At 36.9% G+C, this 23,471-nt stretch overlaps 1 protein-coding gene and 1 long non-coding RNA gene across 2 annotated transcripts in view; one reads left to right on the top strand and one right to left on the bottom strand.

Annotated features, from left to right (window-relative positions):
* The window catches only part of LOC121636950 (dedicator of cytokinesis protein 3-like), a 135,829-nt gene that overhangs the window by 59,367 nt on the left and 52,991 nt on the right, over positions 1–23,471 (bottom strand). The window contains exon 9 of the mRNA XM_041980818.1: positions 22,069–22,165. Coding sequence (XP_041836752.1) covers positions 22,069–22,165 — 97 coding nt within the window. The remainder of the gene's footprint in view (positions 1–22,068; positions 22,166–23,471) is intronic.
* LOC121636573 lies at positions 213–15,212 on the top strand. The gene is made up of 3 exons (XR_006009750.1): positions 213–303; positions 9,202–9,204; positions 15,201–15,212. It is a non-coding gene; the product is annotated as an uncharacterized LOC121636573 (long non-coding RNA).

The following is a 23,471-nucleotide window of genomic DNA, read 5'->3' on the forward strand; positions in this document are numbered from 1 at the left end:
GTCTGGCCACCAAAAGGTTGATTACATGAAGCCCAATTGAACAACTCATTCGGTAATACTACAATCTGCTGGTTTTTTGATGCACAGCAGTCTTGTGGGTGGTCTATTATTGAATAATCCTTTTAACATAATGATGCAAGTGCTATGTCAGAATCCCTTATTAAAGGGACATTGTGTAACATTTCCTGTTGTTTACTGGCTAAAATTGGTGTCTGCATGTATATACTGTATGTGTTATCATTGGTGTATTATGACCTCCGCCAATGATCTGACACATTCTCGTAAGCAAAGAATTTTACATTCGTAAAGTAAGACGGTTGGGCAGCACCATGATGGTCTGCCATCTTGAAACTACAGCCACCAGCAAGGGACAAACAGCACCAACTATGCATTTTCCCCAGCCTCGTTGGTACAGAAGTGTATGTTTACATGGTTTCAGTCGCTTTCATTGTCACGGTAAATGCTGCTGGGTAAAGCCAGACTGAAAGCTGGTGGAAAGGCTTTATAAGCTGATTTTTACTGTGACAAAAAGCTTGTGCTGTGTCAAGGACAGTTTCTCTTATTTGGGCAGTGGTGTGACAAAGAAATGAAAATCATTGGGTCAGTAACATAAACAGATCACATACAGTGGTGTCCTGCAGCCTAAAGACTAATAAAACTATGTCAAAATCTAACAAAATAGAAAACTGACAACCTTTGGAAAAGTTTGAAGCCATTTTTTTTATCAACTTTTGATAACCTTTAATAATAAGATTTGTGTTTTAGATTCCAAAACAGTTTCTCTCAGACGAAGCATAGTTTACATTAATGCACTGATGCTTAACTAATATGAAAAACAGAATAACTGTGGACCACTCTCTAATGTTAACAGTCCAGCTGTCCATGGTGGCAGGTGGTAGCAGATACGAGGTAATTAGGACTTGCCACCATAGTAATGGCAGTGCTGCAAGAAAGGGTAACACAAAAAGAAACAGCTGCCAGATTCATCTATATGTAAATAAACAGGTAGCCAACATCACATACAGTGCTGGGTAACAATCAGGCCATCACTAATGAGTTTCTGCAAAATCCCAAATTTCTTTTACCTAACACAGAAGCAGGCTTTTATGCAGCATATGTGATTTGAGAAAGAAGTAGAAGGAGAACAAAGACATGCCGAATTTCTGTTGAGTTCAGTGTCAGTGATCTTTTGCTGACAAAAGATACACAAATAGATGTTTGTCGGTTTTCTGCACCAAACCGAGCTCAAACAAAAATGTGAATAAAAAGACTGAAAAGTGAACAACATACACAAAAAGAAGGAGTTGAGGCATGCATTGTTAAACGCCTTCATGAGGAATTTAAATCTAAAAGTTAGGGATGAAGAAACAGAATTATTGATTTTAAAAAAAATCTGATTGATAGCTTTTTTCTTTTTCTTTTAATTGGAAATCAGAAATCAGAATTCCCAGCTGATGTAGAATCAAGAAATAGAGTAGATCACTTGGGTTTGGATCAGTGTATGTATAAATGTGGAAACAATCTTTAAAAAGGCAAGGAATATAATGTGAGGATTTACTAGGTTTAACTTATTTCATCAAGATTTCTATTGTTTCTGATATTTGTTGGTAAAATATCTGTAAAGCTATTATTGGGATTACTGACCAGTAAAACTGCAGCGTTCTTAAAGCATAAATATAAAAGTTAACATTGCACAAGTCAAACTTTGATAGAAATTAATATTATTCTTCTAACTCACTAACGCTACCATTAACTTTGCAGAGCAACATCTGCAAAAGAAAATGAATGTCCTTGACTGCCGAGTTGGTGAAGGCTACCTCTTTCTGCAGGAACCCAATGTCATGGAGCATGCTGTATGTGTTGTGTGTATGTTTGTGCATAGTGCCAGGGATTGTGTGTGAGTTCTCTGTCTGTAAAACTTATCTATCCAAAATCCTCTCATGACTTTGTTTGAACTCTGCCAAGTCACATACAAGAGACACACATTTGCAGCGCCAAAACACGCAGTGATTCCAGCAGCAGGAAGCGATAGCAGGGATGCCAGCCTGTCTTATCGCATGCTGTGTGTGCTTCAAGAGTTGGACAGAGGAAGGGCAGCTTCCTCTCCGACTGTAAAATACAGTCGCAACACCAATATAACTGAGATTACTTAAGACTTTATGTTGTGAGGATTTAACTTAACAACTAAAATAAAGATCCTTTCCTAAGTCTACAACTTCAAACTTTTCAGTCGTCAATAGAATTACTTGAGAAGTCCTGGTATTATTGTATAAGGCTCAAATTGGTAATACCACATCTTATCCTGAGTAATTATTTTATTATTTTGTATTTAATGCATAAATTTGTTTGTATTGTATGAGACGACTGTGTCCATGTTAAAAGTTAATGCTTGTATAGCATATTTCTAATCAGGTTTAAAAAGTGCTTTACAGCATGTTTTATATCCATCCATTCTGCACTCTAGCAGTACTGTGTTTTACAGCATATTTGAACTTTATTTACAAGAAGTAGTGCTTTTTCTCTATGGTCACACACCGATGAGCATATCGGGGGCATTGTGGGGTTCAGTCTCTTGCTGAGGATGAAACTGCTGACCTTCTGGTTGGAGGATGACCACTCTACCTGCTGAGTCAAGGCTGTCCCCAAAATGTGGCTTGTTTAGTGTGTATGCTAAGAAATCAGACATAATTTTGCTTTGAATATGATGTAATGAGTAAAAATGAATACATAAAATATAAAAATTTTATATAGTATTGTAAAGTATATAAGTATACAGATTTGTACACTGTATATAGATGCAGTATATTAGTGTGGGAAGAAAGCCCAGATTTAAAAGGAATAAATAAAAAAATTACATCACTCTTCACATCTGAATAACAAGGGATTATATTTGCATACTCATAAAGAGAGCAGAAATAGATCCATTGTAAGAACCATAGACTGTATACAAAAGATGGACGGAGCCTCCGTGACATCACTTGTAGGTTCTGAAGAGCTGATTTGAAGCTCATTGTGTGTTTCCACCATCGCCATCTTGGCAGCGTCAAAATCCAAAAATGGGCAAATAGGTGGAGCTGAGAAGGAGACTGTGAAGGTGGGTGTGGATGATTGACGCCCATCAAACTCTGAACTGCCTGTAGCTAAGAGCTAACTGAGCCAACCGTAAGCTAAGGGTAGCTAACCGTTAGCTGGCTAAAAATTACGGTTGTGCTACACTCTCCCTTCTTGCCACGGATATTAGATATCTGTCACTTAAAAGGACATGCCCCTAATTATGCCAAATTTCAAGATTAAACATCCAAATGTATGAGTTAGAAAAAAATGGACTGGGCTCATTATGGTTGCAAAACTAACTCTATAGTGGTTAAGAAGAAGAATCGTGGAAATGCTTAAGAGAAACAAGCACCGACTGATAAGAAATGGGAAAAGTGTGCTTTCACTCAGAGCCTGGTATATGTGGGTTAACAATTTAACACAACCATCACCTGCTGGGCGCTTTGCAACTGAAGAATTCACACATGATTTTCTCTGTTCCTCTGGATGGACAAAAGTGACAATTACTACAGACAAAGGAGGGATTTGTCACATGTAATTTTAGCAGTTATTCACAATAACAATGAAAACTGATATTTCTCCTAAAAAAAACAGAGGGTTGATTTTTTTTAAAGATTTTTTTCTCAGGTAGTGGTAGCTCTTATTTGAATGACAGGAAAGGGGGCAGAAAGAGGGGGACGGCATGCAGCACAGTGCCACAAGTTGGGAGTCAAACCCAGACCGAATCCAGGAAGGACCTTTAGCCACCATACTGGGGCATCTGCTCAACCAGTTGAGCTTCCCAGCACCAGAAGGTTGATTTTTAGCCATATATTTTTTCTGTATAACCAAAGTAGGAGGGAATACCAAGTAATTCAGCATAACATAAATTTACTCCTAACTTTACTCACATCATTTAACCTTAATATTTCGCTAAAACTATCCAACATCTCAGAATCCACACAGACTGCAGTTTAATACTGACTGAGATGTGTTTTATTAATATTTTAAGCTGCTATCGTTTTATGTACAGTTTTATTTACAGAACATCGGGTGAAGGAGAGGCTCAGTCAGACGGATGTAATCTAAGTAAAATCATGAAAATAAGAGGATGAAACATGTGAACAGCTAAAATGTCTCCGTTTGGGGATATTATTAGACACCAGTTGTTTAGCTGTTTTAGTAACAGACAGCGAGAATAACAACCAAAGGTAGAAGCGGCAATCAACCCAAATTATAGTAAGTAAAACTGCAGCCTTATTTGAAAAAAATTCTAAGGTGCTTTTTTTTTTTGTTTTTGCTTGTAGAACTACCAGATGGTAGATACTACATGAAGTTAACCATGTATGATACAGCTACATCATTTCGATGTACAAAATAATAAACGAGACATAAATGACAGATGATTAGACAAATAAATTCTTATATACTTCACATGAATCTGAAAAAAAGAAAAAGAGAGAGAGAAAAAAAAACAGCAACTCTATGCCTCATTGCCTCATCACTATGGCAACAATGGGTGAGTCACCATTGCAAATATGTGACACTGCACTTGCTGAAGTCTAAAGATCCTGTAGCCACAAACATACATGATGTGAAGCTTAAAGTGCAGAAATAATGCACTTTTCCTCTTTGTGAACAACTCTCTCTTACACACACCAACACACATTTGAATGACTGAAGATCTACTTTAAAACAGATACACTACACCTCCAACTGTAAGAGATGATAGCAGCTACTTACAGGTGTGATGGAGGGACGATAAATCTTCCCCTGCTCACTTTTCTCCTTCCTCTTTTAGGAAGAGGACTCGAACACCAGCAACATGCTAAACTAAACAGCGATCCAAACCAGCAGACGAAAGGAAAATCACAGCCTGTCAAACGGTTTGAGACCCACTCACAATGTACTGTAGCAACACCATCGCTCTCTCTCTGCTTGTGCGTCCATGTGTATACCTATGCCTGATTCTTCCTCTCTCTCCTCCTCTGACCCGCTCCAGTCTCCATATTTCTTTACCCCTCCTCTGTGCCACCCATCCACCCACAGGCCAGTCTACAGCTTCCAGCTCCTTTCCACTTTTGTGATGGTAAAGAAAGTGCACAAAGCCGTAGAGAGATGCGACGAGGTGTCCTCTCAAAGATAGAAACTATGTGATATACAGCATGTTTGATGATAAAGACATTCGACAGCAAAGCTTATATCCTGAGGATGTTGACCTCAGAGAGTCTATAGAATGAAGGGTGTGATAGCTGTGTGTTTGTGGAAAAAAGGAGGTAGAAGTAGAGTCTGAAAGAGATTGAGATGGGGGGGCGGCAGCCAGCAACAATGTGTCCTCTACTGCATTACCTCAGGGGAAAAGAAGTAACACCATTTCCCCTCCTGGTTTCCACCTGGTTAATTGCTCTGACTCCTAGATGAAGAGAATGGTGTCCTCTATAGTATGATATATAGTCTTCTTTCATCAAAGTAGTAAATATGAACAAATACATCAGTGATCTGCATCTGCAGGCATGTAACTGATCACATACTGACAGTGTAAAGGTTTCACCTGAAGTAATCTTGAGGTGCTACACCTTCTCTGATTAGCAGCAGAAGGGATGACCATTATATGAGCTCACGGCTAACTTGAGCTTTAAATGCTTTTGTGAACCAACCAGATGTCAGAAATGTGGCAGACTTTTACCAGTTTTTATTTAGAAACCAGTGAATTCACATTTATTGTGTTAACTGTAACAGTAACTTTCTCAAAATAACAGTTCATGTAGCCTAATTTTACTTTTACAATCAATATTCTAATAGTAGGCTTAAGAAAACAAGATGTAATGTCACATTTCAGCAAAAGCAGTTTTCTAACTGTACACACTTTAAAGAGGCACTACTGAACACTGACAGACTTTCTTAGTGAGGTGCCCCCTTATAACAACTAATTTAGCATCCATCCTGCATCCTACCTTTACTCTGTGTCCTCTCAAGTCAGTAAAAGTCTTGCTTTGTCCCTTTCTCTCTTTCTTTTCCTTTCTTCCTCCAATAATGTCCACTTACGTTTTTTTAAAATAAATCAGTCATGGTTTGCAATCAAAGCAGCCAGTGTGTTGATATGGAGTTGCTAGTGTGTGATGTGGTGCATAAAGTGGAACACAACAGTAAAGTGATGGACTGTGTCTGAGGAAAAAAAGAAGTTGTGAGGTGCCATTTCTCTGATGCTGCAGGACAAAGGCAGCTCCAGGAATGTAAATAATAAATTTCACTGCAGCGTCTAAACGAGTCAGAAACACATATTTTTAAGTACAGTAAGTTACATACCGTGCCTATAAATAGACAGAAAACAATAAATTCAATTACAAAAAATGAAATAGATCAAATGAAATGAGAATAAATATGATAAAATAATACCATCACAAAGAAAGCTGGTCATACCACCATTGAGTACAGGATTATTCCTTATATTGTTTTCTTTATGGTGAGTCTTTGAAGAGACAATAGCTACATTTACATGGAGCACTTTTAATTCGTTTGAACTTCCAATCAGCATAAAAATATATCATGTAAACTTGTCAGCTGATCCGATCGGCCTCGAAGGAATTTTCAATCTGATCGACAGCAGGGGTTTAAACTTTTTCATGATTAGATTAGCAGGAAAAAATAACCACGTATACAGTCATTCTGACCGTTTTGTGGTGTATGTTGTTTCTGCACATGCTTCAATCACATCGGGCTTACGTGACTTGAACAATGGCGGCAGCAAAACAGAACTGTGGTGGATAAGGTTTTTGTTAGAAGCTGAAAGAGTTAAGGATTATTGAGCATTTCAACAGTCAAAATGTTAATAATAATAAAAAAAAACTGTTCTTCCGAACTAGTAGGCACTGCGCATATCAGATTGATTTCAATAGGATAGATTATTTGTCCGTGTAAACGTATCTACTAGCTGTGTTTATATGGAGCACTTTTGATCAGATCGAACATCCAATCAGAATAAAAATGTGTCATGTAAACACATCAGCTCATCCAATCAGCCTCGTTCAGAGAGGATTTTCAATCCGATTGAGAGGGGTGGTTTAAACCTTTTCATGATCCAATAAGCAGGGAAAAAAACAAAAACAAAACTACACTCATTCCAATCGTTTCCGTGGTGTTTGTGGTGTAACAGAACTAATATTAAATGTTTTGTTACAGTTTTTCTCAATTGCTAAAACACTAAACCCATTGTATGAACCAACTGCTCAGTTGCCTGAACCCACTGATTGAATCAGTCACGCTATCTATCTATCTATCTATCTATCTATCTATCTATCTATCTATCTGTCTGTCTGTCTGTCTGTCTGTCTGTCTGTCTATTTATATGTGTGTGTATGTGTCTGTGTATATAAATACTGTATATATGTACTGTATATCCTACAGAATGTTTGCATGTAACGAAGTTCTATAAATTTTCATTTGATATTCTTTAACAGCATATTTATTTTAAGTCTGTGTTACAAAAACCTCGTAATGGGCAGGTTTTTGTTTTGTTCTTGATATAAGCCATTTAGCCTACAGTGAACAATTAACCTTTTTTTCTACAGCTTCATGTCATGAGTATTGCCTTTTTAATTTTGATTGCCTCGTGGCACAATTCGACAACATAGTTCAGTTTTGGGCACAGATTAAACTGTTTTAAGTTGAGAGTTTGGTTTTTCAAGAACAGTCTGAGGTTTTGTGAATGTAGTTTGAAAATTGGGTTTTGTGTTCACAGTTTGGAGAAAAGGAGAGAAGCTTTCGAGATAGTGCTGGGCAGTATAAACCAAATTTTATATCTCGATATTTTTTACCTGAATCACGATATACGATATATAAATCTCAATTTTTTGTTTTTTTGATAAAAAAAACAAACAACAAAAAAAACAAAAAAAAAACAAATAGACAGCTCTAATTTACAGCCTTCAGTGCTAAATACACTTTTACTAGGGATCAGCAGCACATGTGCATTAAAACATTAGACTGAAATTAAGGTAGCTTTCTATTAAATTTAATGCTCCTATGATCATATCAAAAATACAGCTGTGCAAAATGCAAAAGAAAAGATGCTTTTAACGCTAAACAAGCCATCTCGATATAAACGATATTCCCTCATTTTATATCACATCTGCGAAAGTTTCGATATATTTGAAAATCTCAATATAGTGCCCAGTCCTATTTCGAGAAATGTGTCTTAGCAATTGAGAAAAACTATAAAACAAAGATGGAACTTTCTGGTGATGCTGACCACTTTTTACATCTCACTAATGTTTATTTGCTCAAAATCACTTAACAAGTGGGAAGTGATTCTAGAAACTGCTGATCCACAGAGTTAAAAGTGTGTGGTTAGGGCTAGAATTTATGTGAGTAGTTATGCATAGATATAACAAATACTGAGTTAAGAGTTACAAAAAATTTACATTATTAAAGGGGAAGTGCGGATGGCTGCCTATTTGTAAACAACATAGTATTACTTAATTGTGATGAAAACCACCTCTACTCTTGTTAAAATTAGTCATTTTTAAAATTTCTTTAAAAGAAAATGGATTTTGTGGATCAAAATTAACTTAAAACACCCCCCACAGTGGAAAACCAGGTTTTGTTTTTTGACATAAAGGTAAACTTGATGCTCCTTTGTGTCACAAGAAAATTTTTAAAATCTTCACAGGCCCCTCTCTCCAGATGCAAAAAAGCAGAATGGTGATGATCTGCTTTTTTGCATCTGAAAGAAAGAAAGAAAGAAGACTGTACTAAACAGCAACTTACAGCAACAGCAACAAAGGATATTTCTTATATTCTGTTTAAACTCTTACTTGTTAACTTGCCACATTAACTGTTATTTTATTAGTGGCAGAGGATTATTCAGCTTTGATTACTTATAATGAAATACAATAAGATACTGATACTAATTCCCCATACATTTACAGCACACCATCACAGTGCACCAGCCGGTGAAGCTACTCCTCTTTCATTTTAGTAAATCATAATGGAAATTTGCAAACTTTATGGCTTACTTTCCCATCTGGCTTCCCCTTTCTGCCATTAGCTGCTTCATGACAACTGACAGTCTGATGACCCGTTTGATTGGTTGTCGCCTCCGTGGCAGCTCTATAATTAGATTGCTGATGGGAAGTTGTGGGTTAGCTTTTCATTGTCTTAGCACAACAGTTTGTTTTTTTTTTTGAGGGGGGGTGTGGTTACAGTAGATTGTGCCTCTTATTCAATCTTCTTTCCACACACTTTGTCAGACATGACAGGCGGACATGAGAATATGTGTGTCAGTGGTCAAGACCAGAGGTAGTGTTTTAACAGGGCACTGTTTGCTTTACTACAGAGAGCTGTCAGTCAAACTCTGCAAAGCAATGACAACATGGGCCTACAGGACAGAAGACAGACTGGACTGATTTGGCTCTTTTGGGCTTTAAGGCTGAATTCCAGATTTTAAAATAATTTTTATTTTTAAATAAATAAATAAATAAAAAAACAACTCATAACTCTTTGGGAAACTTCCCTCAGTTTTCCAAAAATGACAATTAAGATTTATCTCAGGTCAAAAACAAAAAACAAAGAACAGAAATGAACCATTTCAGCAAGTTTTTGTTGGAAGCTTCTGTTGAGGCTGCCAGTTAACTTTTTTCTCTTCTTAACTCACTATTCAAACCACAACATGAAGAATAACTGCTGTCTTACAGTAGAGCTGCTCCCTTTTTCTTTTCTTTTAAATGTATTAATGGGAGAAAATTTAAAAGGGTGTGCAATAAAATTAAATTTCCTAACCTGCAGAAATAGTTTAATATTCTTTATCTCGATAACCACAGTGTCTATGGCTAAGCTCCAGGTGGCTCCAAGTCTTTATTCTACGTCATACCCTGATCTCTCTCCCTGAATCTCTACTGCATCTACCATCAACAAAATGAAAAATACCAATAAACACGTTATTAAAAATTAGGCCGCAGTCAGCAGCTGCTTAGCAACCCTGATGTAAAAGTGGCATGCTGAAGATTTATGGGGTGTTATGTAGCAAACTGCAGCTGTGACTAAAATCACACCCTCATTTGCTTCTTTGATAGACACCAAATGGCTTGCACAACAGAGATGCAGTGATGTGAGAACACTGTTATTTTGCATCATCATTGCTAGGTGTAGATGTCAGCATTGAGGAATTTTTAAGGGTAATGCATAAAACATAGCCAACACTCTATAGGAGAATATTTTAGCTAGTTGGAAAAGTTTGCAGGATTAAAATTTGTTCTCTCAAAATGTCAGGGTGTAAAAGTAATGGACTATGTGGTAAATGAGAAGTGACTTGGGGCTACGATATTTCCAAGCAGTGAGCAATGTTTCTATACATTTTGTTTAGGCAAAAAAAAAAAAAAAAAAAAAACCTCCAGTAGAACCACGGAGGAAGGGAAGCCATCTGCCTCGACCAGCTATATATATGGAGTGTGTCTCAGTCAGAAAGCTTTGGTGTGAGTGAATGATGAGCTTACAAAGCTCTGAACTCCCACCAGAGGCCATATGCTCAGCTCTGAATGGAACTTGAAAATAAAAGCACTGAAAATGTTGAGGAAAACTCTGACTCTGGCTTTGATGAAACACAGATCAGCAGGCTGCTAGCTCAAACTCTAGATCTTGTCAAGTACACACAAAGCAAAGTCCTGAACCTGCTCAGTTACATAAATGACCAAGTCCATAAATTTTCTAGCGCCCCCTCTCTTTTTCTGTGTGCCAATACATCTGTTTGGACATGTCCAGTTTTTCTCAGTCGCTTTGGTGCATTTCTCACATCAGCATTTACATCCTCATAACTATTAGTTTAAACTCCACAGCAATTAGTTGTTTGTGCACATCGGAGTAGCATTTCTCGTTGCATTGATCAAATTGCAAATGCTTTTGGACATGAAGCATTTGCTTTCATACAGTTCTCTGCTATTTCATGACATTATCATTTGCTTTGGTCATATTAGTCTAAATGAATTATACTTAGACCAGCAGAATAGTCAATCTCCATAAACCTAATAGTCCTTGTTTCATTACTTGGGTCATTACATACAAAAGAGTTAAACTAGTTATCAGAATCTGTCAAGCAGATTTTAAACGTTTTGTTATAATAATCTCCTGCTACTCTCAGCTGACCCTCAGCTTTCATTAAATCTTTTAAGAGGAGTTTTTCTTTGCCTGGAGGTGGAAGGTGTACCACCAGCGTGCACATACTAAAACGGCTCTGCTAGCAGCCATGGACACAGGATGCAAAGAGATCACAGCAGAGTCGAGGAGATAGCTTACTGTCTGCAACGCAAGGGATGATAGCATGTATGTACTGTTACAGTAGTATATTGTTTACTGAAAACCGATAGTAGTCTGATACTTAAAGTTTGTTCTATCTAAGTGACTGAAGTGTATGTTTATTTCATAATGCTGTGAACAAATTACTATAAGATGGCAAAGAGTGTATGAAATAAAAATATGAAACAAATGTATTCTGTGTCATGTATTCAGTTACTCTACTACAGTAACATGTAACTTTACCGTAGTTGTCAAATGGCTGTACATCTAGTGTGTAGTGCTGTCATGGGCATTTTCAAGTAGTGTCTCTGAGATCTGAATTTTTGTATTCAGACACTTACAGACTTGTAGATTTGAAATGAAAACATGACTAAGCTGTTTGAGCACCTAGTTCGTACTCAGTGGTGAGAGGACTTTTCAGTTTGATGGCTCTGGCAGTTTCATTGACATGAATACTTACTTTTGAGGAATGAACTATTTTAGCAAGTGGCATGCTTTTGCAGGTTATCCACCAGGTTCTGCAGTTTGTACTAATTATTTTGAGAAAAGCACTGACTGCTGTTCAAATGTTAATTCTGATGTGAATAATGAACAAAAGCAACTGAGAAAAATGGCCACAAAAGTAATTTCTCACCAATAAATGAATTTTTCAGACCTTATCCTCACGTTTTCTTTCACAAGCCATTAACTTTCTCTTTCCTCTTTCTGTAATTTTATTCTGTGCTCCTTACTTCTTTTGACCATCATGTCATTCTTTTGAGTCCTAAACTCGTCTTTCGCCAAACCACTGATCTGCCCTCCTCTCATCATCTCTTCTGCTTTGCATTGTTCATGTGCACTTGTTGGATAATCGCTCTGTCTATCTTATCTATGTCATTTTTCTCGCATCCTATCTTTTCTCACTCCATCATGTTGCATCTTGTTGGTGTTGACTTGGCGCTTTGTAGATTTTGTACATTTTCAGTAACACCAGTTCCCATGACCTCTTTTCTGCTACTTCCAAGTATTATCTCTTCTGTATCCATCTTCTTAGCTTCTTTTCTATTTACAAGTACAAGCCTTGTCACCCAAAAAGTCCAAAAGCTTTAAAAAAATTTATATGTATATATATATTACTAACCTACTTTTACAAACATGAATTAAAACACTTGAACTTGTTTGTACATCTGATTTATTTTCCCTTGATAAGTTGGTCATAAGCATGGTGCAGCCTAACTAAGTAACTAGGACTTAGGCAAATTAAAGCTGCAAATTCAAATATTCATATGAGTAAAAATAGCCACTGTTTAATGCTGACATGCTTGCTGTGGACCTGGTATTTTCACATAGCCCTGAGGTTTGTTCTTAGTATTACATTACCATGTTTGAGTCTTGAAATGCTTAGTTTATTAAAACTCAGGATCAACTCAGGAAGGACAGGTGTGATATTATTATGTGTGGAAGCTTTTCAAGCATGTTTTCTTATGTGTGTGTGTATGTTCTTTTTTGTTTTGTTTTGTTGTTTTTTTTTTGCCTCTTGTTTTTTTCTCATGAACATTTCTGTAATGTTGCAACACTCAGTGACACGTCCCTCCAGGGCTTTTCACCTTTTAATGCGCTGCTCTCAATTCCACCTTCTGTTTTTGTGTCATCCTGTTAGTCTGCTTTTTTTTTCTTTTTTTTTTTGAGCTGTTTAATCCAAGTTTTTTTTTCTCAGCCACGATGTGTGTAAATGCGTGAAATCAACAAAGGCAGCAACAAGACTTGACAATCCACAAAAATAACTAGAGAGTTTTCTCAGTTCTGGTCCTCATGTACCACTGCCCTGCACATTTTACCTGGCTGAAATGAGAAGCTCATCAACAGGCATGCAAAGAACTTCATGAGGAGGTCCATTAATCTGAATCGGGTCTGTTGGAGTACGAAAATATCTAAAATATATAGCGTTGTGGTACTTGAGGACCAGAATTAAGAAACACTGAAATTGAGGATGTTGCTGTACAGAGATCAACTGTATAGGTCTGCTATTTAATGTCAATACATCATTAACCTGCCATATTCATCTGAAATATAACATCAAACAACTGACATTTTGGTTGTAAAACAGCAAGAAAAAAGCAGTCCTATGGATAAAAAAAATTAACAAAAACTAACAATACTTTGTAGAAAAATTAAAGTTTGATAGTGTCAGAAAAGTTTGGGAACAATATCTGGGAAAAGTGTTTTGTTGTGGGACTCCTAACAATTACTCAATAGATGCCATGGTCAAAATTAATGTTGCAGTCAACCTTCGAGTGTCATCAAGCTGCACAATAATTGTGTAGCACTTGCTTTTCTGGCCACTGAAAAAGGATGTGTATACATTTAGACAAGGAATGAGACAACATTTCAGTAATAGGAATATTTGCAGTGTAACAAAAAACTTTGTCGAGGTCTGAACAGGAACATTTCTGTTGTATTTTTAGTTTGTCATAAATGAGAACAAACTTATACATGCAGTCAGAAACTGTTTCATAGATTAATTAAAGTTGATGTCTTCTGTTGTTTGACAAACTGCAGAAACATGCTCTTAAACAAACATGTGGATCAGACCAATTATATTCAGTCTGGAAAAAACTCATCATTAGAACAATCTTTTTCTTTTTTTTAATTATCAGTATTTTACTTTGCAAAGAGGATAATATCCCTCTATGACTCATGGTTTTCAGTAGTTTCACTCATGAAAGTTCTCCACAAAGTGTTTTTATTCTTTTCTTCCTTTCATTCGTTTTTGTCTTTGGCCATATTCTGTTTTCTCACCAGTTAAAATGAAATTTTTCTCTATTAGATCTATCTATCTATCTATCTATCTATCTATCTATCTATCTATCTATCTATCTATCTATCTATCTATCTATCTATCTATCTATCTATCTATCTATCTATCTATCTATCTATCTATCTATCTGTGACCATTTTTCTTGAACCACTCACTACTGAACACTATACATATTTCTCCTGTCATATAAAAGTCTTTCTCCCTCTACATAAATGTGTAAAATCACTTTAAACTTAATAGATTCAACTAAATATATAACCAGTTTTTGGACTTTTTTCTTCTATCCATATCAAATATATATTTTTCCTTTGATCCATCGCCCCTGTGGGTCTGCATTAATTTTCCTATGCTTCCGTGTGGCAACACAAAAACCTGTTTTCATTATAAAGCTAGAGACACTGGACAAGGATAAATCCTCTCCCTCCGCCTCCTCCTGCTGCATTTCTCCTGTCACTCCTCCTGCTCTCTCTCTCTCTCTCTCTCTCCCTCTCTCTCTCTTGTCTCAGCTTCTGAACACAGAGACATCCGTGCAATCCTGTCTGCACATTTCACAACAAAGAAATGTGTCCTTAATTTATCCTCAACTCCACATCCATCATTGTTTACTTGTCACTGTTCTGCCACCTCCATCTTTCTTGTTCACACATCTATCCTGCCTACACACACACATTCAGAACCGCACACATCATCCCATCTAGCCTGACATCATTTAAGAGATGACAGAGAGTGAAAAACATTAAAAAGGAGACAAAATAATTAAGTAACAGCTTGTTCTTATTCAAACACACTTAGAAAAGGACAGGTGTAAAATTTAACATTGTAAGTAATAGACAGTAATATAAAGCAAACATCTTTAGGCACAATAGAAGCTGAATAAGACTACTGTGCACAATGCCAACTAATGTGTTGACATTAAAAGGCTGACCATCGACCACCTTTTACCCCCTTGGTGTTCATCTACTTGTGTTAATTGATCCTGAAAACAATGTACAATCCAGTGGAAGGTGACCATGAACAATGAAATGTAGTGGTGGTCCACTGGACAGTTGCTTAGCAAAGGCAGATGTTAAAAAAAAAACAAAAGCATAAATATGATAAATGGAAGTTATTTTATGGTTCCTCTGGAATTGTCTAATTTCAGCTCAGTAAGCATTTATGTATTTTACCTGTTTACCAATTGGACACAAATTTGGTATTTCCTAATTTTAGGCCAATCATAGTACCCAGATAATCCAGATGAACTCTATTATTTCTAATTCTGTGGTACATAGTTTCTTGTATCCTTTGGTTTTCCTCTGTTATGCTAGTGTTTCTTGACAAAACCTTTTTCTCATTATTTATTTATTTTTTTCAGGATCTTGGATACTGTCTCTCTCTGTTTCTTTCTCTCGCACGCACTCTCTCACATAAGTAATATGTAAAGCACCTATGGCAGCATGTAAAGGGCACGCATACCATGGACAGATAGAGCGTAAGACAAGTTGTGAGTTCACTAAAGATGGACCCTAAATGACAAGGGTGCAACAGTGTTGACAGAATGCATCAAAGGTCATATCACCATTGTGTGCACCTGAGTAAGGGTGTTGTGTTTGCCAGATCTAGAATGTGTGTGTGTTTGTGTGTGTCACTCAGATCTTCTGCTCTGCTGCATTTGTCACCTTTGCAAGCTTCAAAACCATAAAACACCCAGTTACTAAGAATTCTTCACATCAGTGTGTATCTGTCGGTTCAATCACGTGCCTCTGCAAGACACTCGAGGTGGACAACTGTTAGCATCCTTTCATGCATTAACATTGTGCCCTTAAGGCACCTCTGACCTGTGGAGACATGAACTCCGACCTGTGATACCAACTGTAAAGATGTGATGAGGCTTCAGTGGATCAGACTTTGTTTTCCAGCACAAATGTTCAATTAATTAGGTTATTTGGAACTAAGTCAACACTAATATTTTGTCTTGTTCATCACACTATAAATTAATAAGTTTTGTATGTTTGATACAGTGTGCATTATACTACTAAAAACAAGCCATTGTTATGATGGAATACCACTGTCAATGAAGTGGTGTACATGGTCTGAAACTATGTGTACATATGTGGTACTCAAAGATGTTCCAGCTCAGAGCACTACATGCCTCTGCTGTCTTACTTTCTTCCTAAAGTGGACTGCTGCTGTTCCCCAGATAAACAAATCACACATGATTCATTATACCAGGCCACCACCTTCCAATGTTCCATGGTCCAATTCTGCCGTTCATGTGCAAATCTAATGTTTTAAAGTGGACAGGGAAGCACATGCTCAGCCTGACTGGTCTCTAGTTCAGCAACTCATTTCAAAGAATGCTGTTATGAAACCTTTTATAATAACCATAATTGAGATTTTAATTAGTTTTTTTCTGTGGGACTGCACTTACCAAGTCTGCCTTTGCTCCCCATGCAAATTAATGAGTCTTGGGTATCCATGGCACTGTTGTTGGCTGCTTTTATTCTTTTTTGGACCACTTTTGGTCACTACTGTATTCCAGGCACACTTTATGAGACATGCTGTTCTTTTAGATGATCTGACCCAGAGTTCTTGGCAAACATAATGGTTTTTATCAAGGTCATTCAGACACTTTTTCATGCTTTTATAGTGTTTTTCAGGTTACCTGTCAGTTATTTGAATATGTATATTAGTGTGTTTGTAAGAGTGAGAGAGAAAGTTAGAAAACAGAGAAAAACTTTTAGGACTTCAGGATAAGTATATTCACTAAAAGCCATCAGCCTTGATGGATACAGTATGTTACAAAAGATCTGTTTTATGAGTGTTTCTGGTGGATGTGATGTTAATATTAATAATATGGTTTACATCAGAAAAGATGAACAGAAGGTCCTCACATAGAAAAACTGGTCTGGCCCATACTGACTCTACATACTGGTCCAGATCTGGTTTGTCAGAGGTGGCCCACACATGGGCCAGAGCTGCAGACACACTGGTGGCCCTGTGCCATCAGAACAATTTCAGCAATGGCAGGCTAATGTACATATAGCTCTTCTAGTTCCAGCAGAGTCTCATGTCTGCTTCATCACTACTGGGCAAAGTGAGGGAGCTAACCCTGAAGCTAGCTGCATCTTAAACCAGGCGTAATCACTTCTCTTGCTTCCGACGTCGGTGTGGAGGTGGACAGTTTACTAGCTTTTTCTGTTTCTTTCACTAATAGTGGAGACAACAGACCAGAGCAGCAGTCGCTAAACCCTCAGAAATGTTGCTTCAGCAGCAAAAAAACTAGATGAAAAGACGAGGAAAATAACTGTTTTTTTTTTTTTTCACTAAACGTTCCTGTGGACACGGTGTTTAGCTCAAATAGGACAGCAGCCGCTACCCAACAAAAAGCAGCCATCCCAGGTTCAATCCAACGTCTTCCTGAGTGACCCACTTTGTCATTTAACTGCTAAACAATAAAGGACACTTGAGCCCATACAATGTTAAAAATATTACAATGTGAAACAAAACTTTTTTCCTGAACACACGCAATATATAAATAACATCTCACACACGTTTTACAATTTCCATTTGGAGCATTGTTCCATTCCATTATTGACGACGTGATGAAAATGTCACTACTAATCGTTTTTTAAAGGCCTGACTAGTCGACTTCAAAAACCACCAAAAATGTCCTAATATTAAACAAAAATCACTGAAATAAATGCCAACTAATAGAGACAGAGATGGGCAACATAAGCTCAACCACAATCTTCTCATAGGTTGCATGGACAATCTGGGTCACATGAACCAAATCACGACCGAACCACATGTGGCATGCCCTTACATGGCCCAGATCTGGCTGCTATGTGGGTTAGATAGAGCTTCAATGTAGAAACTGGCCAAAAAAAAAAAAAGTTCTTTGTTCTAATTCCTGAAAGAAGATGATAAACTTACAGGAAGCATAGCAAACCAGGTCGATTTTTGTGACTGGTAAATGTTTATTTACAGGGTAAATATTCTTTTTATATGGAGCTAAAAATACATTAATAGGGATGGACATTTAATACAATAATACAATTTAATACATTAAAATAAAAACATAGTGTCTGAGAGTTCTGCAAACTGACTCAGACAAATAAAGTCTTGGTCTCTATGCTTCCAGAGCCTTTAACATTAATGCATCAGATCACATCAATCTTGCATCACTGCTTACATTTTAAGCTAAGCTGCAATTGTGTAAAGCTTCACGACCTTATCGTTGACCAAAACTATCCACAGAAAGACTACTTAAAATTCCCTTTTCTTTGGGTAATTTCCACTACAATAGGTATCAGCAAAGCTACATTTTTGCTGCGACACTTTAACACACAAAACTAACTTATTGTCATAGTTAGTAATCAGAAGTGTTGTTAATTTTTTGTTCCAACATAAAACATCTTCCGCTTTCACTGGCATATCTCCTCATTAAGTCAGAAAATAAGTCGGTGGAAGCACCTCTCTACATTTCTCTTCTTTCAAAACACATCCTTGTTATGTTAGCATGCTTCGATACTTCGATTCCTCCATCCTTAGGTTTTTTTTTCTTATCCTTTCAAGTATTTTCTTATTTTTTGTTTACATGAACACTACGACTGAATCCATGAACAGCAGGCAGTCTTTATTAAGTACCCATCTTTTACTTTATCAATCCATACAAGGCACAAGCACTTCTTGTTGTTGGATTTATAGCAACATTAACAGGACTCTAATGTGAGGTCTGTCAGGATGGAAATAGAAAATTTGTCATGCAGAACCCAACAATGATATTTTTGTCTTTCATCTCTTTAACTCTGGCAGGGAGCAAAGACAAAAGTCTGTTAACTCTGAAGAAAAGCATGGAGTGACAGGGCTGGCAGGATACGAGGAAGATGAGTGATGAATGCAACCCTCAGAACACATACAGAAGACAAGGGACAGTGACAGTGACTTAGATTTCAAAAAGACTTCAATAACAGAATCCTTTTTTCTCTATCCATTTAGGTACAGATGGAGTTCCGATCAATCACATTTGTGACAGTGAAAAAAAGGGCAAAGGAAAGAAGACAGATGGCCTAAAAATGACAAAAACAAAAAAACAGATGATGAGTATAGGAGGTAGAACAAGACAAAATGTCTTTACAGATTAATTGGGAGCAACATCCCTACATCTGAATCATCTGAATGGTAGAGATCACAGTGACCACTGGCAGGCTTTACAGTCTGAGCCACTCAGGCAAGATATACGATGTAAAGTTGTCAATAATGTTTTATTTTTATATCATCGGGAAAAAAAATAAAAAAAATAAAGTATGCATCACTGTGATCAGTTAGAAGAGAACTTTTTAATTAATATAGTAAACGGTAGTGCATGTATTAGATTGAATACAGCAGATCTTTAGACCATTCCTGCTCCATATGTCCTTTGATCAAAAAGCCAGAGCAACACAACCAAACACTGCAGAAAAGGTTTCACCAACAAAAAGACAGAGGCCAGCATCAGAACTGAACTAAATCAGTTTAGTCATGGTTGTCTTAACATTTTATTAGATCTGGTTTGGCTCCATTTTTCCAACACCAGCCCCTAAATTAAACTATTCTTCAATTTGGTTCATTGGTATAACTTTAGCACCAGTTTTTAGGCCTGGAGCTTTAGTGCTTGAGACACATAGAACTGACTGAAGTTAGGAACTGGCTCTGAAACAGCACTGAAGCAGACACAGATGCAAAAATACACCCCTAAAAATCTGTCTTTAAGAAGACAGAACTTTGTAGGTCATTATAAGTTAAGTCAAGAAATCAGTGAGAAAACAGTCTAACTAGCATGTCAGAGTGTTAGGCAGAGCTTAAAACAAGGCCTGGTTGCAATGAGAGTGAGAAAACGGTGCATCTTGAGTTCTTAACCACCTTTTTTCACAGTCGCCCTTCCTCTCTAAATTTAAAGCTGAAAGACACACACATGCTTATGCACCTACAGCTTAGAGAAAGACAGGAAAATTCTAATGTAAACAAAAAAACTTGGGGCTACAATGATGTGGATGTCTCACCAGGAACATTTATGCAGCAGCGTGCAAATGTGAGTTACTCTGAATATCTCTTGAAAAACAAGAAGCAGAGAAATCAGCATTTGCCTGTGTGAACATGTTTTACTGCAAATGTCTTACAGCATAAATCTTAGCATGCAAGTTGTGACTGAGTGGAAACATCACGTCCCACTGAGCGACACAATGCTTACAGTTAGACATTATCATTATTGAACATCTTAGACATCTAGCGACCAGCAGCTGTGATCTCACCAAAGGGAATAAAGTGGAGGTCCCCTGAAGGATGTATTGCCAAGTATAAAATAGAACCAACTAACAGTGACTGCTTTTTATAACTAAAGCAAAAGCAAAATGTTTGATTTTAAGTGTCAAAAACAGTTTTGCAGCTATGAAAAAGATGTAATTACTGCAATCACTCTAACTGGAAGGAGATTACACGAGGGATTTTTTTACGAATGAGACAAAATGTCTTGCATGTAGGACAAATTCAATATTTATGTATAAGCATCTACATTACTTATTGTACAGTTTTCCCAATTAATGAAACACATTTCCTGAAACTTATGTTTGCATGAAATTATTTAGGACATACAGTAGCATTCAGAATGTGTATTTTACCAGAAAAAAAAAGTCAAAATGATCTCCAAATTTTGTATATTTAGTCATTAAACAAAGAAAAAAAAAAAATAATAAAAGCACTTTACTGCTATACTTAAGTCACATCACCACATCTTTGCTCAAGGTCTCGCCAGTTCAAACACTCTAAATATGGATTAAATGTAGTTTGGTACAGTAAGTAATACAGAAAGACAGACTTCTGAAATACCACATTTACAGTAGATTCCCTCTACATTTATGTACTGTCCATTACATTCTAGTTTACAGTGCTGTAACAGTAGCAACTGTAACTACCTACAGTAACAGCAGGTCTATGAACGCAGGATTGTACTGGAAGCATCAATGTGTGGAGGTTACGCTTACATTTACACACTTACTTGCACATACTATGTTTTTTGCAGAGATGCACTCAAAGGCAACTCTGTACACTTGTTTCATGCTCAGTGTTGTGTTGGAGGACATGGTCACTAGTTGACAGAGACACTGTTGATTCCATCAGCATTGACATTTTCTTCAATTACTATCAGCTGGATTTCATATAGTGTTAAACAACCATGTCAACAATGAGTGGTTCTTGTTAGGAGAGCACCGCAGTCCTTCACCTTACAGAGGAATTCCACAAACAGTATTGCAATGAACATTGCAGTTCTTACTATAGATATTCTCTGAATATCCTGATGATGCCGACCATAAAGAATCTGTTCGGATTGGGTTGAGTGTTAGATTGTCTGTCATGCTTCCCTCATTCCATCCAAATTCCATCAGCAAGGATTGTTCTTGGTCTTCCTCTGCCTCTTCCTCATCCTCTTACTCCTAGTCCACCACCTTTCACATAAACTCTTCCTTCTCCATCTTTCTGTATGTTTCTGTCCATTGTAGATGATGAACATGTTCCATCTGTACACTCTGAACTAACAGTTGGCCTGATCATATTATCAGAAATGTGTGTGTTCAGTTGTTGTGTTTAGAAGATGGCAGCTATGTGGGAGTTGTGTTCACATTTTGCTGCCAGTGTTTACAGTTTTGCAACAGAAGTGTATCACAGTATGAAAAGTGTTTAGTGAATGAGAATGTTTTTAAAGTTTTTGCAAAAAAGAGCAGATGAGTTTTACAAGTTGTGTCTAAGAACCTGAACAGTGGTTAAGGTTTGGCCAAAAGAGAGTTTAAGTTTGAAAACTGTATTAAGGCTACTGAGAATTTGGTTCAGAGAATGGGGTTTAATGTTTTAGCAACTGAATGAAACTATTTGTTTTACAGTCCAGAGGAACGGCAGAAACATAACAAGCACATAGATATTTTTTCTCTGCTGCTTACCACATAAAGTTGTTTCCATAGTAAAGCCCATTCTTGAAGCGTCAATGTCACTTCAGTTACAATAGGGTCTTCCAGAGGCACCACAGTCTCATGTGGCCTGGAAAAAACAAAACAAAAAACAAAACAGACTTTATTGACAGCTCATCATTTTAACGAACTCTCACACAATAATCCGCTGACACGCAGAGCACCACACACATAGAAATGATTAACAAAGAAACCTGTAAACGTCTGCCCTTGTTTTTCACCAACCGGACTATTGTGTGGCGTTACATTCAGTTAGGCTTCAACAATAGTGGATTAAAGTCAGATGTTTTTATTTGCATTCCAAAGTAACAATGCAATGAACCACAGACAAAGAACAGCCTGTACACAAAAACTATTTTTCATCCAAAAAAATCTAATTACATCATCTCTAACAACAGAGGAGAGAAGCATAATGTCTGTTCTGGAAAAGAGACATACTTGCAGTTATAGTAGTACTGCAAGCATGGATTCTAATATCTAATTTGTGAGCTCTAGTGTTATAATCAAGGTTTAATGCATAGTGTAAAATACATTGATTTTACCATTACAACAAAATATTAAACTTTGTCTTCAGATTTGATCTGCAACCCAAAACAAACTGCTTTTTAATAAAATGTGCATTTGGCCAGATAGAGCAACCTATTTAATTTGAAAGTCTTTTCAAAGAGGAAGCTCATTTATTTGCAGCTGTTTTCTTCATATAGTGCTATCTCATCATATACAGACATCTTTAGTTAAACTCAAGAATAGAACTGGAATTTGTAGATTTTATGTTAAAGATGATGCTAATGTTCATGTCATCTAACTTATTAACTGCATTAGCTCAATGGCAAAGCTTTATATGCTATTTAAATAAGTTAGTTTGGTTATTTAGGTGGAGGGATCACAGCTATTTCCAGCGTATTTGTGCTTTCTAAGAAGTGATAGGAACTTTGATGTGGTTATGTGAATCCCAGAAAGTTGTGCTGCAGAATTCACAGGTTCATCTGTGTTTCCTTTCATTGCCAATTTGCAGAACAACTCATGGTGGTTTAGGAGGTCAGGTTCTATTATAGAATATTTTGATGATATTTTCCCAGATAACCACAGCTTCTTGTCCAGTCTGCTGTATTTACTTTCATTGAATGCATGTATTAACAGCCATAAACATTAGCAAGCATATTAAACAATGCAATGATTTAATGATTCCGGTTTAGTGAAATTTCCACTATGTCGAGGGTTTTTAGTTCTATTATAGTCTTAATTTCTAGTCTTGTCATTTTGAGTTCTGTCTTGATGTATTTTGTAGTTTTCCCGCTGTATTATGTTTTACTTCCTGCTTCCGGTTCATCAGTTCACCTGGTTTAATTTGCTAATTTACTTTACCTGCTTCTTGT

The sequence above is a fragment of the Melanotaenia boesemani genome, chromosome 3 (assembly GCF_017639745.1).
Source record: "Melanotaenia boesemani isolate fMelBoe1 chromosome 3, fMelBoe1.pri, whole genome shotgun sequence".
Classification (NCBI taxonomy): domain Eukaryota; kingdom Metazoa; phylum Chordata; class Actinopteri; order Atheriniformes; family Melanotaeniidae; genus Melanotaenia; species Melanotaenia boesemani.